The sequence below is a fragment of the Sciurus vulgaris genome (assembly GCF_902686455.1).
Source record: "Sciurus vulgaris genome assembly, chromosome: 3".
Taxonomy (NCBI): Eukaryota; Metazoa; Chordata; class Mammalia; order Rodentia; family Sciuridae; genus Sciurus; species Sciurus vulgaris.
In genome coordinates this window covers 130,849,160-130,871,806 of record NC_136463.1, presented here as the reverse complement: position 1 = coordinate 130,871,806, position 22,647 = coordinate 130,849,160, and the positions used below count along the sequence as shown (strand labels likewise).

Below are 22,647 nucleotides of genomic sequence, written 5' to 3'. Positions count from 1 at the left end.
ATATCAGTGAGTAGGTGGAGAAGAACTTTTTAGGGGGTAATACAAAAACACTTTTTTTTTTACATTCCCTAAATTCATACCAAATGGGGATCCCTTGTCCATGATTCTTTTCAATTCTGAAACAATAAGGATTATGTTTCTAACATGGATTGTTCCCCAAATTTCACTAATAAGGAACTCTTCCTCTGCCCACTTGGAGCTACTTACAGAAGTAAGTATCCACTTTGGATAACTTACAGAAAAACTATCCCACTTAATACAATCCTGAATAAAATAAAATATTGAAGAATCATTTGAAGGGTTGGCAAAGAGTATTTTTGTCTAGTTTTTAGTGAGACTGAAAGTATTTAGGGAGAGGGTTCCAATTTAAATGAATTACAAGTTTAATTAGTAATTGATGTATTTATAGATAAGTCATTCTTCTAGATCAGTGCTATCCAGGAGAACTTCTATGATGATGAAAATGTCCTATAACTGTGCTATCCTATAGGTAACCACTAGCTCCATGTGACTGTTGAGCACTTGAACTATGGCACTTAAGGCTGGGGTGGAGCTATGTTAGAGATCAGCTTAACAGATGGGAGGGAGGCCTTGGGTCCAGTTGCCAATACAAGAAAGAAGAGAGAAAAAGAAAGAAAAAAGGAAGGAAGGAAGGAAGGAAACAAAACAAAACTATGGCACTTGAAATTCAAGAACTGGATTTTAAATTTTTATTAGTTTTTATTAATTTAAATGGCCATGTAGATAATGAATACCATATAAGATTAACACCATTCTCAATGATTCTTTGTGCAGGCTGGTTGAGTACCAACCTTACTATTCTAACCATAAAAAGGGAAACTCATCCAAGTAGAATGACTATGTCTTCAGAATCCCAAGTCTATTATAATTATATTAGTTATAAAAACAAAAGCTGTTGCTATTAACAAACCAGAAAATCTCTAGAATTGACATGAAATCCCTATATAAAAATACGGGACAAACCAATGTGTCACTGTGCTTTAAGAAGATTCAAATAGGCCTGAGACTATCAAATAGGCCTCAAAAGTGATGCAAATAATTCCAATTTAATGTGTGAGGAGGTGATTTTTTTTTTGTTTTGGGTTTTTTTTTTTTTTTTTTTTTTTTTGCAGTGCTGGAGGCTTCATTCATGCTGGGCCAAAATTCTATTACTCACTGAACTATGTCCCTAGCCCCCAATGTGATTTTTTTTTTCTGCTTTACTAAAATTGTGCCTACTGGAAGTTTTCCATGTATCTATGTCAACCCCTGTTATAGGATACCTTCAAAAATATCCCCTATGACTAAAGACCCCTGAAACCACATTTTTTTTCCTGACTAATAGAATTGAGACTCTAACTATTGTCCATTGTTCCTTAGAAAGACCTTTGGGGCCCTTCCAAGAAGTAACTTGACTATCTGTTATAATGAAAGAGAATTATATAATGTCTAAAAGAGAATTATATAATGTCTAAAAGTTCTTTGTTGAAGAAATTTTTAATAAGCATTTTTTGTGTATAGACTCTTTGATAAAAACTTTTTTTTTTTTTTTTTTGAGATTATGCTCGGTGGCTCCTCTGATCTGATAGTATTAAAAAAGAAAAGATGAGGGAAATGCTTTCCCTTCGGTGTTTCATACAAGATTAGGATGAGATGTTACCATTGGCCCTTAATTTCTGCCCTGATCGAAACATTAGGAGAGCCCAATCATCACATTTATACCTGTGAAATAGTTAAGTTTGCCAGGGCCTCAGTTTCCTGTTTCTTCTAGCCTAAAGTCCAGGGAACTCCAGTAGTAGTTGTAGCCACTGTTTACAGGAGCAAATATCCATGAAGATCCCTGGCTGGATCTCTCTCTCTCTCTCTCTCTCTCTCTCTCTCCACATGTGTATGTATATCTCCACTGCCACATGGAGAAAATAGAATTCACCAAAAGTTATAAAAATTATAAAATTATATTTATTTCTAGAGTTTAGAAATATGTTTCCACTTGAACACTGAGGAACCTGGACAAGAAGCCTGAGGCTTGGCTACCTAGGGAAGGGTCCTATGAATCAGCTAGGGTTGAAGAAATTCAGATGAACCAAGTCCTTGACAAGAGTACTTGCCTGAGTTCTTAGAAAAGTAGTTGGGAAAACGGCGATTGTATTGAAAAAATGAGTATTTGTTTTAGACAGTAACAGATGTTGGCTTGAAAATATAAAAACAGGTGGAAGCAATCACTTCCTAGTCAGGAGCCCAGAGAAAGGAATACACATTTAGATCCTGAGTGCTGGCCGTATAGCTCCTCACGTAGAGTGCTTGACTCTCATGCTGGAGACCCAGGTTCAAGTCCCCAGCCCTCTGTGATTGTGCAAATACCCAACAAACAAGTGCACCACATTTGGATCCTGTCTCAGTTTCAGATCTTAAAAATGTAACAGAAAAGGCCTCCAGTAGTTGACTTTCTTTTCTTTCCCCCACTCAAATCTACAAAAGCTTTTGGATTTTGTTTTCCATGTTATATTAGACCAAAAGTTGCACTTAACTTCTATCCTATATAATCTTCTTACTTTGAGAGAAAAAAAAAAAAAAAAAAAAACAGGCTTTTCAAGGATCACTAGATTGTCACTAGAACACTAGGTCACAAAGTTCCTATTTCCACCACAACAGCCAAGCCCCTAACTATTCCCTGCATTCTTCTTCTCTTGTAGTGAAATGATAGAAGCTGGGCACTCTAAATAATTTGTGCTGAGAATCTAATCTTTAGGAGCTAGGGACACTTGGTTGAACTTACACTTCAATTTAAGAAATATTTACTAAATGACAACAATGTCCAAGCCTTAGGACTTGATGTTACTTCAGTAGATAAGAGCCTCAAACATAGTTGCCGCTAAGATTCTCTTGGAAGGGTTATTTTATTTCTACCCAAAACAGGAAGGCTTGGGGAAATTGACCAAGTATTTCTTACATCTCAGTTATGTTATCTCATAGATGCTCTTTTTCCTTTTCTTTCTAGCTAATTACAGACAGATTTCCCATTTTCTTTTATGTATTCTTGAAATCCTTTCCTGTGGCACTGTTTAAAGTTGGGCACAAGGTTCTGGGAAAGAATTGCGAATGATTGGGTGTGACCCCACAAGCCAAATCTTGCACAGTTTCGGTAGATGGGTATTAAGAAAGGATGACTGATTCTTGAAGTTCTAGTCTGATTTGGGGCTTGGCTTGGAGTCTGAGGATTCTGCTGTGAAGGTAAGAGGGTATAACTAAAAGTGGTACAGAATTATTAATTTAAAATCTTGCCCCTGCTTAGAAATAATCTGATTCTTCTCACTGCAATGGAGCACACATACCCCACACCCCAGCTCATCTGACATGGTCAAGTATGCTTTGTCTTCAGATCTTGATCTCTTCCTCCCAACATTTCTTTCCATCCCCGCTGTCTCCACCCTGAAACAATTCATCCCCACTTCTTTGCCTGGATTCCCGATAGAACTCAATAACTTTCTTGCAGGGGCGCCTGGCTCTCCTTGCAGTGCTTGACAGAGTTCCACTGAAGGATGATTGCAAAGACTCATCCTAAAAGGATTGCATGCCAGATGTATGTATGCCTCCCTAGCTTGGATGTTATTTGGTGGAGTTTTCCTAATAATATATTACTCACTTCAGTCTGGGAATCTTGCTAGAGGTGATGGGAATAATTCTACAAATTTCCAAAAAAACATGAAGACAAAACACACGTTGAAACCCTATGATGATTAACCTCACAACAGCAGAATGTTTTTATTATGTTAAAAACCAAACACTGCATTTACTGGCACAGCCAGAACCTGTTGGGGCACAGAAACTTATAGATAACAATGTTTCTCCAAGTTCTAAGTACAAAGCACCTCCCACAGTAGCTACTAGATATGGACCAGCTTATTTTATCAATGGCAAGCCCTGGTGATTAAATAAGGATAATCTGTAAGGTTACTGTTTTCTCATAATCTTTCAGTAAAAACAATTTCTGCCTATGCTTTGGAAACTTCTTTGTTTTGTTAGTCACAAGCCTGTCATCAAAGCCTGAAGAAAAATGTATATAAACCCAGCCTTCCCCAGAATAAAGTGAGATTGATTGCACCAGAACTAGAGTCTGTGTCTTTCATTCTCCATCCATCGCCGACGCTGTCTCCCTGTGCCCCCTTACCAGTTGGAACCCATGGACCCCTGCTGGGGCTGGACCCCAGCACTTTCTGACTGTTCTTTCCATGTCTATTCTTGTCTCACTTTTATCCTGTCACCATCTTTCCCTCAGAGCAACATTTCAAAACTGTGTTGCTTCCTAGTGTGTGAGGGTAATGCCCAAATCATGAATGGGGTATAGAAGGTCATACACAAAGAGTCCTTCACCCACATCCTTGGTTTTCCCACTGTCCATGACCCACCCACACTGGTGTCACCACCAGCCTTGTTTCCCCCAATCTTGAACATTCTTACCCTTCCCTCACCCATAACCCTGGTGCCTGCTCCCCTACTTTCCCTTTGGTGCTCAACTCAAATGACACTTCTTCAAGGAAGACTTCCCTAATATCCCAGACTAAGGGATGTTCCCTAGCATCTTCTCACATCACTGTTGCAGTTGTAATCATATAACTAATGTTGTTTAACAAAGACAGTTTCTCTAGTGTGAATATAAATTTGGGAACTCAGGGACAACAGATGTCTGTTTATAGCTTTATTCCAGCATCTATCCCAGTGCCCAGCACAAGGAAGGGCTTATTAAATATTTGTTGAATGAATGGCCACCTTCATGTTGTAGAGATATGGGGTCTAAAGCAGAAAGACCCTAATCCATTCTGTATTATATCCTCTGTATAATTATTCTTTTAACTTGGTTTGGTTTGATTGTTTTTATCCTCTGTGTTTATCACATTATATTTCCAGAAGATAATAACAAACCCCCAGGTAGAATTGCAGCTGGCAGTCAAAGCCACACCAATGTTTTCAGAACACATCCAATCCTTTCCCATTTCCTTTTTTTTTTTTTGCTGTGCTGGGGACTGAACCCAGGGCCTCATGCTTGGGAGGCAAGCACTTTACCAACTGAGCTATATCCCCAGCCCCGCATTTCCTTTATATACTGGAACCACCAATAATCTTAGAGTGAGTCAAATTCTGATTCTCAGTCTGCTGAAGTAAGATCCCTCAAGGCCCCAAACAAACACCACTTTCTCTCTAGAAGTTTGCCTATTCTCTCTTTTTTTTTTTTAATTACAGCATTATTATTATCCATAGTAGTTGGTTTCATTTTGACAAAATCTTACATGCATGGAATTTTATTTCAATCCCCCCCCCCATTTTCTCCCTCTTCCCTTTCCATATTCTCCTCCCTTTACTAATTGTCCTTTCATTTATTTATTTATTTTTTTTTAAGTTTAAAATAGACAGTTTTATAAAGATAAGTTATAATATATGTAATGAATGTTCACTCTTAAGAAATCTTGGTCTTAGAGCTTATGATGCACCCAGTTAGCTGTAGCACCCAGGACTTCCAAAAGTCCATTTGTCATTTCTCTCTTGTCTGCATAGACTTCTCATTAGCTGCCTTCTGCTTTTGTTGCATGATCTCAGAGTGCCTCTGCTTTCTTTGAGAGGTAGTCAAGCTATCCTCTTTTCTTTTTCCCTTGCTAATTTCCTGGGTTTTCTTCATATTTTTCTGGCGGGCAAGTTCTAGCTGATTTCCACCCGTCTGCACACTCACGGGCCATGCCGACCACCAGACGGAGCCTGGAAGAGAGCTACTAGGAGAAGCACTGGCTCCCTCGCACGCTCAGCTACCGTTGCCACCCGCAGATCAAGAAGGCTGAGCCCGTGCCCGCCCTCCACGGGGCAACACCTCCGCCCACTCATTTATTTTTGATTGGTTCTTTCTACTTATACATAAAGGTGAAATTCCTTGTTATAGTTATATATTCTCATAATGTGATTTTGTTAAATTAATTCCACATTTCCTCCCTTTTCTAATCCCTCCTCCCTTCCTTTCAATCTCCTTCTACTCCAATGATGTTCCCTATATCTTTATGATATCAAAATCTCCCCTTTGCCTTATTTTGTTCTAGCTTCCACATATGAGAGAAAACATTTGACCCTTGCTTTTCTGAGTCTGATCCTTGATTTTCTTAACATGATGTTCTTCATTTCCATCCATCTGCCAGCAAAAGCCATAATTTCATTTTTCTTTATGGCTGAGTAAAACTCCACTGCATATATACACCACATTTTCTTCATCCATTTATCTATTGACAGGCATCCAGGAAGATTTCATAATTTGGCTATTGTGAATTGTGCTGCTATAAACATTGAGGTTGTTGTATTACTATAGTATGCTGATTTTAGTCTTTTGCATAAACACTGAGGAGTGAGATAGCTGGTTCATATGGTTGTTCCATTCCTAGTTTTTTGAGGAATCTCCATACTGCTTTCCAGAGTGATTGTACTAGTCTGCAGAACCACCAACAACGTACAACCATAACTTTTTCCCCACGTCCTTGCCAGCATCTATTATTTGTGCTCTTGATAATTACCATTCTGACAAAAGTACAATGAAATATTGGTTTAGTTTTAATTTCCATTTCCCTGATTACTGGAAATATTGAAACTTTTTCATATATTTGTTGACTATTATTTACTGGATTTTTTTTTTTTTTTTTTTTTTTTTTTTGGTGCTAAGTTTTTTGGGTTCTTTATATATTCTGGATACTAACCCCTGGTCAGAGGAGCAGCTGGCAAAGATTTTATTTTAGTCTGTAGAGTCTCTCTTCACATTCTTAAATCATTTCCTTTCCTGTACAGAAGTTTTTTTTAATTTGATGATATCCCACTTACTGATTCTTGATTTTATTTCTACAGCTTCAGTGTTCTTGTTAAGGAGGTTGGTGCCACCACCAATCAGGTGGAGTGTTGATCCTATGTTTTCTTCTAGTGGTTGCAAAGTTTCTGGTTTAATTCCTAAGTCTTTGATCCATTTTTATTTGACTTTTGTGTAGGGTGAGAGGGATCTAGTTTCATTCTTCTACCTATTAATATCCATTTTTCCCAGCACCATTTGTTAAAAAGGCTCTATTTTCTCCAACTTATATTTTGGACAACTGTCAAGTTTCAGATGGATTATAGTATGTAGGTTTGTCTCTGTTTCTTCTATTTTATTCCATTGGTCTTAAGTCTATTTTAATGCCAAATATACATGCTGTTTTTGTTATGATAGCTCTATAGTATAATTTGATATTAGGTATTATGATATTTCCTACATCACTCTTCTTGCTCAATATTGCTTTGGCTATCCTGGGTCTCTTATTCTTCCAAATGAATTTAGGAACTGCTTTTCTAATTCTGTAAATAATGTCATTGGTATTTTGATGGGGATTGCATTTAATCTATATATTGGTTTTGGCTATTTTGACAATATTAAATCTGCCTATCCAAGAACATGGGAGGTCTTTCCATCTTCTAAAGTCTTCTTCAATTTCTTTCTTCAGTGTAGAAGTCTGTCTTATTCTTGTCAGAGCTTTTTCTTTTCTTCAAAAGCATTTTTTAGAAGCTTATTGGCTTTTTATTGTAGGCAATCTGATGCCCATCTGCTCGACTTACTAAACTCTGTCTCTCCAAGGACAGGTATGCTGAACTGATATATTATCCAAATCATCTTTGTATCCTCAGCATCCACCATAATATTAGGTGTTAATTATACAACATTGACTTTTCTCATTGGCATAGTAGCAAAGACTAGGGTAAAATCCTTCAGTCTTATCGTTTCCATTTATCAGTTCCATTATATGTTCTCTCTTATTTCTACTCCCTCCATACTTCAAAGAAACATAGAGAATAGAAACATTCTATCTTCTTTGTCCTTTCTATGAATGATTTCCAAAATTACTGAGAAAGAAGGAGGTGCATAAAAATGGAGAACAAACTGAATAATGCTAATAAATATATACATTGAGTATGGTATATGTTTAAAGCCCCCAAATCAGATAAGTTTAAAATGCCAGGGACATCTGATAAAGGGTATCTGCTGAAACTAGTGTCAGAAAAAAAATAAAGATAAAAGAAGGAAAAGCAATAGTCTACGTGATAATCAATTGAGCATACCTTGTTATTGATTCTAGAAGGACAATACTATTCATTATATGCTTTGCAGTAAAATTATCTCCCCTACTGTGTAAATATTTAAAAGTAATATATTCTCTGAAGCCAAAAATGCAGACCTGGAAATTTCTGCCCCTTCTTAGCCGGGTGACCTTGGACAAGTCAGATTACTGCCTGGAGTTAATTGTGTTGCAATATGGGGTCAATTATTCCAGATTTAAAAATAGGGAGCCTGCTAAAGGAACTTTTGTCTAAACAAACTTTCTTGTGGAACCACATGGGGATGTGGGAGAGAATGCAATCAGGTTGTGACTGTCAGGTGAGAAACTAGATTGATACCAGTATTAAAGACATCACATGAAAGCTGGATATGGTGGCATATACCTATAATCTTGGCTACTGAGAGGGTTGAGGCAGGAGGATCAAAAGTTCAAGGCCATACTCAGCAACTTAGTGAGAACTGTCTCAAAGTAAAATAAAAAGGGCTGGGGTGAAGCTCAGAGGAAGAGGATCCCTGGGTTCAAATCCCAGTACCAATAAATAAATAAATTAATAAATAAATAAATTAATTAATTTTTAAAAATAAGATAATGTTATGTCTAGGGATACAAATCTTTTTCAGGAATAAATGACATCTTATTACTAGTCAGATAATTTCCATTCAGGTATTTCTTTTCTGTTCAATTCAACTGGTTTTAATTAGAAGTCATTTATTCAGAAGAAATAACATAATATGGCAGAAACATTTATGAGGAAACCTTTGCTCTAGATCTGACTGAGCCATCACAAGCTGTATGATCTTAGACACCTTAATATAGTAACAATTGCCACTCAGCATTTACTCTGCTCACTGTGCTAGGCACTTCACAGGAACATCTTTCTTTAATTTTCATAAATATCTTTAAGGCAAGTGCTGTTAGTCTCATAGAGATGACTAAAATGAGGTTCAGAGAAGCTAAGAAATTTGCCCCGGTTCATATAGTTAGTGAGATTCTGAAGTCTTCTTTTGTTTTACACTGATTGAATCCTTCAGACCTCAATTTTTTTCCAACTATAATATTAGAGAATTTAGTTATATGAGCTCAAGGGTAGTTATTAAATAAACATAATTTATTTGTTGAGTTTTGTTTTGGAAAATATTAAACATGCAGAGAGACTAGTACACTGAGTCATCCCTCAGTCACCCCCCCCACTTCCTCCTTGAACCCCACCCCTGCTTCCTCCAACCATGCCCCACCTGCCTACAGTTCTCTCCATCTCTCATGAGTCCATTCAGCTATCAATGGATTAATACACTGATGAGGTTAGAGCCTTCATGATTCAATCACTTCCCCAGAGCACCTCTGAACATTGCAGCATTGAGGATCAAACCTTCAACACATGAACTTCTGAGGGACATGAAAGATCCAAACCATAACACCTCTCAAGAATCAATGGGTCAGAGCATTCTGTTTTTCCACATTGACCCTAACTACCTTTCAAGTTAGCCACATGCAAGTATCAAATACTGCTATTTAGACCATCCCTTTCTGGGATTCTCCCATTTCCATGAAATACAGTCACCAAATTCAACTGTAATGTCTTTTGCCCTCCTTCCTAATCTACAGAGAACATTCTCCAAAGCATTTTCAAATATGCTGACCTTCTCTTACAGATTTGTCAAGTGTCTTCTGGTTCTTTTTTGAAAGATACAGTTGAGGCGAGTGTGTAAGTCAGATATAAATCTACTCCAGCTTTCAGTATTCTGAAATTTAAAACTTTATTCCTTTACATTCCACCAAAGAAATTTGCATCTCAATTTCATTTTGCATGAATAATCATTCAGTCCAAATTTCAATCTACCATTAGCTGAACAAACAAAATTCTCAAACTATAGCATCTAATCTAGAATTACTCATAAACTTACTATTAAATTCAACCCAGACTCAAAATTTTGTCCTCTTTCTGACATTCTTAAAATCTGTTCTAACCCACATTCCACACATTGATAAAGTCTTCAATTCCTTTGTTGCCAGAGCCATATCTTTCTGACTTGCACTTCGTAATTGCCTTTTGAGTGTGTGATGCTGGATATTAAAATCAGGGCCTCACACATGCTAAACAACCATTCTACCACAAAGCTGCACCTCCATCCCTTGTAATTAGCTCTTGAATCAGACTAAAATTTGACTCTATTTATAGATCTGGCCGAGCTAGAGTAGGGCATTAGGGAATCAACTTTCTCATAAGGTCATCCCTTCAAACTATGGAATTCCAATATATTTAAGTAAAAAAGAAATAACCTCATAAGCAAAAGTTTCTACTGCCAAGAAGGTTCATAATTGAGAGGCAACAGTTCTCTGAGTTCTCCAAATTCTCCCCTGTATTGCATTTTAATTTTAGAGATCCTACTTCGTTCTTTATCCACATCTTTAATATGTTCATACAGTAACCCAGATAAGGAAATAAGTTCAACTAATTTGCAAGTCAACAGTCAACAACAACAAATATTGGTTTATAGCTATCTCAATCCTGGAAGCTGTAACAGTTTCTTACAACAAATTCACACTTTGGGTTTGAGTTCACATTTTAAAATGAGAATCTAGAGGTTTTCCTTTGTCAATCTCTCAACTGAAGTAGCTAACCTCAGCACACAGCTCTTAAATTCCTCATACCCTCCATACGATTCTAAGACAACCACCATTAGGTCCCCCATAGTTTTGTCTTCAGTGTCCATCTGAGCTTAAGGTCCAAGAGTATGATTTTGTAAGCTATCTCACTACTACTGGCACAGGCTTCCAGAATCCTATCTCTGAACATTAATGTGCTTTTACTATCTTTAAGCATAAAGAGTCTGGAAAACCAGATTCTCCTCTTTTCCCTAAGAGTCTGTTGTTTGTAACTGATTCGCCATTACTAGTTTCTGCACAAGTCAGGATTCCTAGTTGAAAGCATTAATAAATAATTCTAAGTAGTTTAAATAGAAAGGAATTTGTTGGAAATTTCTCAAAAACTATATAAGAATGTTTTTAAAACAGGACAGAAAATGGGAACCAAAAGAGGCTAGCAGTAGAAAAATGAACCAAGGGCAACCATGGGAACAGCCTAGTTAGAATGCTTCCAGAACTTGGCCAAGAACTGTTATAGGAAGAATCTAAGGAGAATGCTCCTGGTGCCTGTCACTTCCATCCATTCTCTTCTCCTGGATTATTACTATCATCACTGTCTATAAATAACTTTGCACCTTTGCTTCATCCTTCTGTATTCAGTGTCAGAATCCTTCGGTTCCCATATTGAGAAGAGTACTGGGATGCTGGGTAACCAACACACACACAACACACACACACACACACACACACACACACACAGACCCCACACAAGTCCTAGGCACTGTGCTTGATTTTGTTTCTGGATTTGCTATTTTGTTGTATTGGTCTGGTTTTATTCTATCTTTTGCCACTATAATACTGTTTAAATTTTAGCTGTTTTATCATTTATTTTTAAATATGGTAGTTCAAGTCCTCTTCCTCCATAAAAGTTTAAGTCTTTTTTTTACATTAATTTTTCTGCACGAATTTTAGAACTGTTTGTCAAATATCCAAAAGCATCCCATTGGGATTTTGATTGGAACAATATTATACTTACGAATTTATTCAGGGAATAATTCAAAATTTAATTCTTTTTATCCAATAACATGGTATAACTCTATTTAGTCCTTCCTTTCTACTCTTGAGTAATTTTGTAGATGTCTTCACATAGATTTAACACACCTCTTTTTTTTTTTTTTTTTTTTTTTTGCGGTACTGGGGATCAAACTCAGGGCCTTGCGGTTTGAGGCAAGCACTCTACCAGTTGAGCTATCTCCCCAGCCATAGCACACCTCTTAAGTTCATGTTTTTATTTTTATAGAAATTGGAATTTATTGGGAAATGAACAGACAGATATTTCCTTTGAAAAAATTTCAAGGCCCTGCTTTTGGCCCAAGCAAAAGTCCAAGGTAATATTTACTGTGCAAATAGCTCTATGGTTCTAAATTCCCTATTTAGCTATATAAATCCATTGAGCTGAATTAGTCCAAGGTTTATCCATTTCCATTATGGAATTAAATATTAGACTTTGTAGTATAAGATTAAATTTGAAAGTTATAAAGGTAAGAAACGTTTTCCAGGGAAATAAATTCAGGAAAAAACTCAAGCAACAGGACTGGATTAATTGGAAGATGGAGGTTGTTGCACTAGTACTACAGTCCCCCCTAGTGGACACAAGGAAGTATGGATTTGTTTATACTCAAGAATGGCCTCAGTCTCATGCACAGGCAATTAGAACCTGAAAGTCCCTTAGTGGTTTATTAGGTCAACATCTGTGACTTTCAGATAAGAAAACTGAGGAACAAAAAAAAAAAAAAAAGAAAGAAATTATTGGCTTAAGTTCACATAACCATCTCAAAGTTAAAATCTAAGATCATAGCTCTAATTTTTCCCCCTCTCCATTTCTTTCTTTCTTCTGCCTTCTTTTTCAACATGTACTATGTATGTAACCATGAAGCAAGATGTAAGCAAAAAATATTTTTAAAATTTTGTCTTTGTCTTCAAGTCTACTTTTCTTTTAAGCCTAATTTTTTTAGATATCTTCAGGGAATGGATTTGTTGGGGAATGACCAGACAACTATACAGGAGAAGGTTCTCGATCATCTACAAATTGATTTGTAATGTGATCAGTTAATAGTTGAATTTACTAGAAAATATGTTTGCAAATATGGAAACCACTTGAGCAATTTCAGACCACTTTGTGGAGAGAAAAGCCTTTTTTTTTTTTTTTTTTTTTTTTTTTAAGTACTGCGGATTGAACCCAGGGGCATTTAAAAACTGAGCCATATCCCTAGCCCTTTTTTATATTTTATTTAGAGACAGGATCTTGTTGAGTTGGTTAGGGCCTTGCTAAATTGATAAAGCTGGCTTTGAACTCACAATCCTCCTGCCTCACTTCTGGAGCCACTGGGATTATAGGTGTGCACCACCACGGCCCAGCTAAGACTTATTTTTAATTGGCCTACGCTAACCTTTATCTTATTTCCTTTTTACAGATTCATAATTTGACTTATCCTGCAAAAAATGACAACAGGATATTGAAGGGTTCATGTGTACACACCACTTGTTCCCAAACATTATCATTTATGGGTACTACATTGAGCCTATCAGGCATGTGGCAAGTACTGGATTTAGTATGGCAAAGAGAATAGATATGATCCCATGGTTTCTGTTTTCATACAGTCTCCTATGTTATGTGTGTATGATTTTCTAAGTCCTCAGAAAATTGTTTTTCCCATTTCACTTTGGCAAATTATATTTTTAGGTTATAAAAATCATGGACTATTCAAACATTTTCTAGAATTACTGTCCCATCTTAAGGGGAACAAATCATAAGGACTGGGGACCAGACAGGAATGGATTTGAATACCAATTCTTCCCTTTATAAGCTATGGGACAAACTAAATAACTTCTCTGATCCCCAGTTGCTTCTATAAAATTAAATTAATGTTTCCCTTCTAAAGGATGATTTTTTTATCACATTTATTAATACCTGAACAGAGATATTACTTCCTGAGTCAAAAGCATAAATTATATATTCCTTTTCTAAAATACAAAGAAGTTATCAAAAGAGGAAAATTAATATTGTTCACTTCATTTCATCTAGAATATAATTTTCCAGAATTTATATTCATGACCAGTGACATTTTAATTTTTTTAAAAAATAGGTTGAAATGCTTTAACAATGGATGCTACTACAACAGCCTTTCTGTAAGGATGTTTTCTTTTCCCATAGATCAGTGTGGCCTTCCTCCATAGAAACAAATCTCTATTATTTCAGGTATGATGAATAAATCTGGTTATTACCATTATTTATCTATATAAGAAATCATTCAGTAATTTGTATGTAAACTTATCAGTTCCACATGTGTCATGGTTAGACAAAGACAAGGATCATGTTTTACTCAGCTCTGTCTTCCCTCCCATTGGCACCTTACATAGAGTTAGAGCACACTAAATAGATACTAAGTAAAAAGACTATCTTACAATATACTTCTTGACATGCAAACTTAGAGAAAATCTGACTTATGCTTTAGGTAAACTTATTTTATTCTCCCTAACTAGTCGCAAATATCAAACAAATCCTACCTCTATCACATTTCCTGCTAGGAAAAAAAAGTACAGTTACACACCACATACCAATGTTTAGATTAATGATAGATTACATGTATGACCAGTGGTCCCAGTAGGTTATAATGGAGTGGAAATTTTATGACATTGTCACTGTCGTAATGTAGTGCAGCACATTACTCCCTCATGTGTGATGATTCCAGTGTAAATGACCCTATGCCATATAAGTAAAAGTGTAATCCATACAATTGTGTACAGTGCATAGTGCTCAATAATGATAATAAACTATATTAATATATTATATTAATATATTAATAAATTATATATAATAATGACTATATTACTGGTTTATGATTTGTTATACTATAATTTTAGCATCACTTTAGAAGAAAATCCTTCTATTAATAAAAAAAAAGTTTACTGTAAAACAGTACACCATGTTAAGCTACAGCAGCCTCATACATCTGGTGTTTACCACAAGATGCACCAAGTAATTAACCTATACCCCCTAAGTTTACGCAAGGACACTCTATGATGGTCTCATAATGACTTATCCTTGTTATTAGTGACTAGCTAAATTCCTCAATCCACTCAACCCAAAACAAAGCTTAGAAAATGTTTAGACACAGAGAGAAGGAATAGGACAGGACTGATATGTTTATGCATGCTATGCACTCAGCAGGCCAACTTCCTTTCTCTGTTATAGTATCTCCTAAAGTATACTCCATGCAATACTAGTCTTACGAAAAGCCCAGGGTTTTAAGGTCAAGTACGTTTGGGAAAGCTTACCCAGCTCTTTGCTCTCTTACGAGTTCACAGTGCACATTCATAAATTAAAACTATAAAGAAAACTGGCTAACACTGTTTTCCCTAGTAGTCCCCAAATTTATTTGTCCAACATTTCACCTACAGACACTGCACAGAACTAGTAGATTCTGCAGAACACAACAGACTTCAGGAAACTGACCCTATGTGTTGAAAGGACTTCTTCCTCTTGTTAATTCACACACAACAGCAACAAACTCCTCCATTCCATCTCTAAATCTTGCAAGACTTGTGATGTGAGCATTTTTCTAGCAATATTTTAGTTATAAATATATGAGGCCATGATCTGACAACTTAGTTACCAGAAAGTTTACACAACTCGATTTTACATATTTAAGAGGGCAATTTGAATCCAGGAAATGGCTTCCCAACAATGCCTGAAATGTCGTAAAAACAGTTAAATAGATATTCAAATCCTGTTTTGTAACCGGGCAGGCTGGAGGGAGAGGAGAAAAGCATTGTACGATAGCCACCAAATCTCCCTGTTGTTTCTTAAAGTTTTCTACAAATAAATATTCGATATCCATTTCCTCTTAATTCCATCCAGGAGCTTCCAGTTTACTTCTGTGTGTTTTTAATTCTTCTCTCTAGATGGCAGTACAGATGAAAAAATGACAGAAGTGCTCGGAGCAGGCTGGCTTTAGCAGCAGCAAACTGCCACCAACTACCCTCCTCCAATTCCTCCTGTCCCCTCCCCTCGTCCCCTTTACTCTCCTCTCTTCTCCCCACTTTTTTCTCCTTAAGAAACAGAACCTAAGGAATGATGACTGACATTTATTTTTTTTCCCAATTAGATTTAATCAGTTATCTAGAGATACAAAGAATTAATGACAACTGATAATCAGTGGATGAGGGAGCTGATCCCTTTCCAGCATCTCTCACAGGCTGGTTTTATTTTCTATATCTTAAAAATAATGTCAGCAACATTTTTAAATCATGCAGAGTATCATATAAGCATGATCACTTGCATCGCTACCCTGGGCATCGGATATAGTCAAACTCTAAGACACCTGGTTTGTTATAAGTATTGAATTTAAGATCTGTAACATTTCTCTTTACTGACCCTCTTGTCAATCCTTGTTTTGAAACTGCTGTAAAGTGATCCCTGTGTTACCAGATGCTGCACTAGGAAGTTAGCATGAAGGTAACACTTCATTAAAAGTGCACAATTTATGGTTGAATTAATAATGCAAGAGAGAAGGAGTGGAACAGACTTAGAGAAAAGACCTTTATACTTTACATCAGAGCCCCACTAGGGATTTTTTTAAAACCTTACCCTTCAGTGGTTCATTGAATCTCTTCATTAAATAATAAAATGGGATCTACCAACAAGATGTTCTTAACAAAATCTGCTGACGGGGAAAAACATAAGGAAGCTGGCCCTACAATGTATGGCATTTCAAGGGCTCCAGAGTGCTCAAAATAACACTAAATTGTTCATGTGTAATGAACTGGACAGAATCTAAAAGGTGACCTTTGCCTTTTAAACAGTAAAACAAAAAAAAAAATCACCATGTGAAGTAAAAAATATAGTCCATAAATAAATCAACCTAAGGCCAAAATAAGAAATTAACTGAATCTTGGTTTATATTTAAGAAAAAAATAAATTTGTGATGTATCAGAGAATTTTTAAATTTTCTATTGCTCTTCTTTGTTTCTTTCCTTTTCTTTCTTTTCTTCCTTCCTTCCTTCCTCCTTCCTTTCTTTCCTTTTTTTCCCCTTTCTTTCTTTCTTCTTTTTTTTTTTTTATTTTTGAGAGTGATCATTCCAGTCGTAACTCTAAAATCACATATTTCCTTGAATAATTTCCTTTAATAATTTGTGTGGGTTGAAATTGGGTAATGCTATGGAGGATCAACCTGTTTTTCCCAAAGCAACTCTGGTTCTCCAAGACTGGGCTCTGAGTATAGAGAAAATCAAGCCTTAAAATAAATAGAGAGGCATTAAGAAAACACAGCACAGGGTGGGCAGAGAAGGAAGCTAGGATGTTGAGTATCACCTAGCCCCAGTCTGCAGCCAGCCATTTAGACCAACAGTCCTCAACTCTGAGTCTATTCCTAGAGTCAATCCTCAGAAGACTCCTTCCAGATACTCAGGAGCCTTGGAGTAATGGTATATCCAGGACAAAGCTGAGTCCTGAGAGCCCTGAGCTTTTCCCTCCTCCCATTAATTTTCCTATATTCCTGAAGACTGTCCAAACAACCATCCCATCCCTCAGACCCTCATTATCCTTGATATGCGCTCAGGAGAGGGGCCTTTCCAATGAGCGATATTCTTATGAATTTTCATCCTCATATTTTACTCAATTTCTCATTCTCCTCTGTGAAAAAAATGATACTATAAGAAATAGGTATTTGTTTTTTACCCCTAGTTCCTGACACATAAATTCCTAAAACCTTCAAAATCTCCAGAGTTTAAAAAAAAAAAAAAAGTGTCTTTTTTATGGTGAAATAAATGACTGGTTTCTGGGGGCCCCTAGGTAGTTTCAGAATGAAAGCAGGTTATGGTCACAGTAAAATCCAGGCATGATTTGAGGGTTGGGGCTTTCAGCCTCTCTTTCCATCTCTGGGAGGGAGAGGGGCTGAGGTTGAGTTGAGTCCCATGGCCGGTGAGTGATGTAATCAATCATGCCTAGATAATGAAGTCTCCATTAAAATCCAAAGGACAGTTTGGAGAACATCCATGTTCCTGAAGACATACAGGTACCTGGAGGGGTGCATGCTACTTCCCCCATATCTTGCCCTGTTCATCCATCTGGCTAATCATCCATATATTTTGTGATATCCTTCGTAATAAATGGGTAAACACAAGTGTTTTCCTGAGTTCTGTGATTCATTCTACCAAATTGTTGTGGGAACCCCTAACATAGCCAGTCAGAAGTATGACCAACTACTTGCAATTAGCATCTGAAGTGGGGGAAGCCTTGTGGGACTGAGCCCTCAACCTGGGGATCTGATGATTTCTCTGGGTACGGAGTGTCAGAATTCAGTTGAATTATAAGACTCCCAATTGGTATCCACTGGAAAACTGGTGGTGGTGGGAAACCCCATACATTTTGGTGACCAGAATTGTTGCATTGGTTGAGTTTGTGAGAAAAAGAAAAGCACTTCGGATTTTTCCTACATCTCTTCACTCCCATTCTTCCCAAACTGTTCCTCCATGGCCTCAGGAATCCCATTTCATCAACAAACCCTGCGACTCCCACCCTCTCCACTGAATATTCTTTAGCTTTCTAGCACTAAGAAACCTAGCTTTCCCACAAGCACACTGTTCCCTCTACAGCCCTCACAAGTGGACACTGTAGGGTCAGGTCCTTCCTGTCACACAGTCATTTCCCAAAGTCTTGAGTTCTCTGCCCTCTGACTCCTAGGCTGCTGAGCCCTTATACCAAGCTCTCTATTCTGGTTGTCATCTGCTGGCCACCTGGGCATGCCTCTTACTTTTTAGATCCCATCTTTCTTGGTTATTCTTTGTCATTCCTATTTTATCTTAAACTTCTTCCTCTCTTCTGATTCCTACCTTCTCAGACTGAAAGAAGGAAGGAAGGAAAGAAGGAAGAAAGGAAGTAAAGATGGAAGGAAGGAAGATAGCCAGTCACATTACCATTCATCTACAGTCCTCTCTCTCTCCCCTTTCCAGTTGAACTTCTTGGAAAAGTCATCTCCATTCACTGTTTCAACTTCTTCCCCTCCCACTCACTCTCCAAAATTGCTCTCTCCAAGTTAACCCATGATCCCTGGGTAACTAAACTCAAGGAACTCTTCGGTTCTTTATTTGACCTCTGGCAACATTTGACATCTGTACCCCAACCCTGCCCTCCTTTTTTTTTTTTTTTTTTTTTTTTTCAGTGCTGGGAATTGAACCCAGGGCCTCATACATGCAAGATAAGCACTGAGCTACATCTTCACCCCCTATTTTTAATTTTTAAAATGTGAGACAGGGTCTTACTAAGTTGCCCAGGCTAGCCTTAAACTTGTGATTCTCCTGCCTCAGACTCCTCAGTAGCTGGGATCACGGACATGCACCACCACAGCTGGCCTCCCTTCTTGATACTTTCTTTTGCCTGAGTATCTTGGCACCATCTACAGGCAGTCAGATATTTTACCAGCTCCAACACTTCTCTTGAGCTTCAGACTCTATTATTTCCACAGGTATCTTAAACTGAATTCATTTCCTCTTCCTGAATTCCCCCCATTGGATAAACACTACTATGACCAGGTTGCTACATCCGGAAACTAGTGTATCATCCCCAACTGCTTTCTCTTCATCATCTCTCACATCGAGTTGCATCACCAAGAGTTCTTGATCCCATCACCTAAATACCTCTCCTACCATGCTGCTTATCTCCTTCACCTCTGTCCTGATCACCCTACACCCATTTCCAGTCTTCCTTTCAAACCATTCTTCACACTGTAGCCATGTGATTGTACTGCACAAGGAATCTCACAAATAAGAGTCTGTAAACACTCAGGTATGCAAAAAAGGAAATTTTTTTTCCTGGAGTAAATTTGATTTCTGAATCTGAACTTTTAGCCTTTTTCCTGGCAGACTTCTTAATCTAGATTTTCTCCAGTGAATTCAGTGATTTGTCTGTCAACTGAGATTACATAAATATTTCAGTTCAGAATTCAATTTAAGGCCTTCTTTTCCTTTCTTCCCTATTACTCTTAAGGCTCTTTGGGCTGGTGACCCAAGGGAAGTGGGGAAGAGGATGGAGGTGTATGTGTGTTTGGCTGCATGTTATGATTGCAGGTGGAAGGAAGCCATCCATCTAGTCTAATCTGGGACAGTCCTAATGCTAGTCTGAGCTGCTAATGCCATTGTTGTCTATCCTCTCAACATAGAAGGGCCCAGTGTATCCTCTGGGATACTGGATCCTGCTGTTTCTGATATCAGGTGATGGCCTGGTTGGGTACACGTACGGATCCCAGGTGATTTAGCTTCATCTCTCAGGGGGACAGCCACATCTCCTGCAACCCCAGAAATCCCAGGGACACCCCATCCTTTTGCCTAGCACATCCTCTTTCACAGCAGACTATTTCTTCCACTTCACCGCACAGAAGGAAAATCCAATTCACATTTATGCATTTGTGTGAATTGATTTCCTCTCTCTGGTTTCATCTCTGAGTTCAAGAGCAAAGCCCTTTGTGCTTAAGTTTTACAATGTAGAGTTTGGATCTCTTTCAACAACAGGTTCTCCATAATAATTAATATGTTTTCTCTCCTACTGACAAATGAGTCTGGTAGAGTGTGTGTGTTCCTGTGTGGGTATACATGTGTGTGCACAACTGTGTGAAGGTATGGGGTGGGGGATGGGGTTCAGGCTGGTAGTCCAGAGCCTGAGGAGAAAAAGGAGTGAAGAGAGTCCCTTAATACTTCACATATCATCCTGTCTTGTGTTCTTTCTAAATCACAAATCTAAACAAGCCATTCACCTGCTTAAAGCCATCTGTAGCTTTTTATTGCTTTAGGACAAAGTCTAAACTTTAAAACTTGATATACAAGTTAAGATCTGTCCACAGATTACCTCTCCCATTTCATTTCCTCAATTTCTTCTCTTATTTTAGACCCATGTTCCGTCTTGCCTCTGGACTTTCTCACATTCCTAGAAGATTCTCTCCAACTTTTCCCTACATATGGCTAATTCCTGAACATTCCTCTGATCTCAGGTTAATCGTCACCATCCCCAGAAAGCCTTCCTTGGCCTCTGACCAAAATGTGCCCCTGATATGTGCTCCCATAATCTTCTCATGTCATACTACTTTTCATATTTAAAAAAATTTTAATGTGTTTTCTCCTTGGACTACAGATGCTTTTAAGGCAGGGCTGTGTCTGTTTTGATCAGTGTACACTCTCTAGCACCTAGCACGTGCCTGACACCTGATAAGTGTTCAATAAGTATTTGTTAAACAAAAATTCAACAGTGAATGAAAAATAAATTGAAGGTGCAAGCCAGATATTAGCCAGCTTCACGTGCATTCTTATTACCTTGTAGAAGGACTCAATACTTCATTGTTTCACCCACAGCAAGTCAACTCCACAAAGCAGAGGTGGTCAATATAGATTTGGCTGAAGATTTTATGAGAGAATGGTAGCACACATTTTATTCCCTTCTCTGACAGGACTTTTTTTGGTGGGGGGTGGATACCACGGATTGAACTCAAGGGCACTCGTCCACTGAGCCACATCCCCAGCCCTATTTTGTATTTTATTTAGAGACAGGATCTCACTAAGCCTCGCTTTTGCTGAGGCTTGCTTTGAACTCACAATCCTCCTGCCTCAGCCTCCTGAGCTTCAGGGATTACCGGCATGTGCCACCGTGCCTGGCTATGACAGGGCTTTTAGATGTTGGATCTTCCTCTTTTGACTTTCCCTTCCTCTTGCTCATCAGCCTCCAACTAGGTCTTTACTTCCTTTCCCTGAACAAATATCACATTGAGAGGATTTTGGAAGACCAACTGGAAAGACATGAGGCTAGTATCAGGTCATATCATTTAGGAGAAAATTGAATGAAGCCAGACAGAAAAGATGACCTGAACTAAGAAAATGACAAAATAAAGAGAAAAGAGTAGGGTTAGGAGAAGTCTGGGAGGACAGAAGAGAAAGGAAAGAGGGTTAATCTCAGGTTTTGGGAAATGGAGAAAGAAAGAGGAGAGGAAGAAAGGAAAGAAAAGGAAGGAAGGAAGAAAGGAAGTAAGGAAGGAAGGAAAGAAGGAAGGAAGGAAGGAAGGAAGGAAGGGAGGGAGGGAGGGAGGGAGGGAGGAAGGAAGGAAGGAAGATGTTTGGAAGATGGAGAGAGGATTAGGGATTGAGAGAATCATAGGATTAGAGTTATTACCAAGGGGACCTAGGAGAGACGATTAAGCAAGGAAGAACAAGTGTAAGTGTATTACCTCCTAAGGGTCTGAGGTTAGAACCAAAATTGGTATGGACACTAGTCTACATAATCATGTGATTTTTCTATAATAACTAGGATTGACAATAGAAAGAGCTGAGAAAATGGGTGGTGGATTAATCCAAGATTTGGGATTTGCTGAGAAAATGTGATAGAAGGATCAAGGGCAGATGGAGAATTGACAATACCATGAAAAAAATAGTCAAAGTGATGAACAATGGCATCTGGGTTCAATAGTGCCAGAAGTGGGCCAGAATGGTGCTGATAGATTAGGGAGGAAAAGGAGTGTCCAGAAACTGGACCTGGAGATATGGCTCAGTGGTAAAGCACTTGCCTAGCCTGTGTAATGGTTCAATTTCCAGCACAAGGAAGAGAGAATGGGAGGGAAAAGATGTTTTGATGTAATGAAAAGTAAGGAAGAAAACTAGCATAATAAGAAACATAAGATATAAAACAGAGAAGGGCCTATTCATGACTCAAGACAATAGGAGTCTACGGGATCCAGGACCCAAGAGGAAAATAACTCCCCAGAAGGATAAGGTTCCTTTCTTCCTCTGAAGTGAGACAGGAGAAGAGGTGTAATCTTTAAGTATTTCTTGGTAGAAAAGAAAAAGGAAGAAGAGGGGTGACGTTGGAGAATTTTGATTTCTTCCATTAAGCAAGAGGGGAAAGTCATATGCAGAA

General features: G+C 37.9%; 1 protein-coding gene across 1 annotated transcript in view; it reads right to left on the bottom strand.

Annotated features, from left to right (window-relative positions):
• Positions 1–5,371: 5,371 nt before the first annotated feature.
• LOC306655762 (uncharacterized protein) overlaps positions 5,372–22,647 on the bottom strand; it is a gene marked incomplete at its 5' end in the record, with an annotated part of 75,539 nt that continues 58,263 nt past the window's right edge. Inside the window, one exon of the mRNA XM_079130382.1 lies at positions 5,372–5,782. Within this exon, the coding sequence (XP_078986508.1) occupies positions 5,528–5,782 (255 nt within the window). The 3' untranslated portion in view covers positions 5,372–5,527. The remainder of the gene's footprint in view (positions 5,783–22,647) is intronic.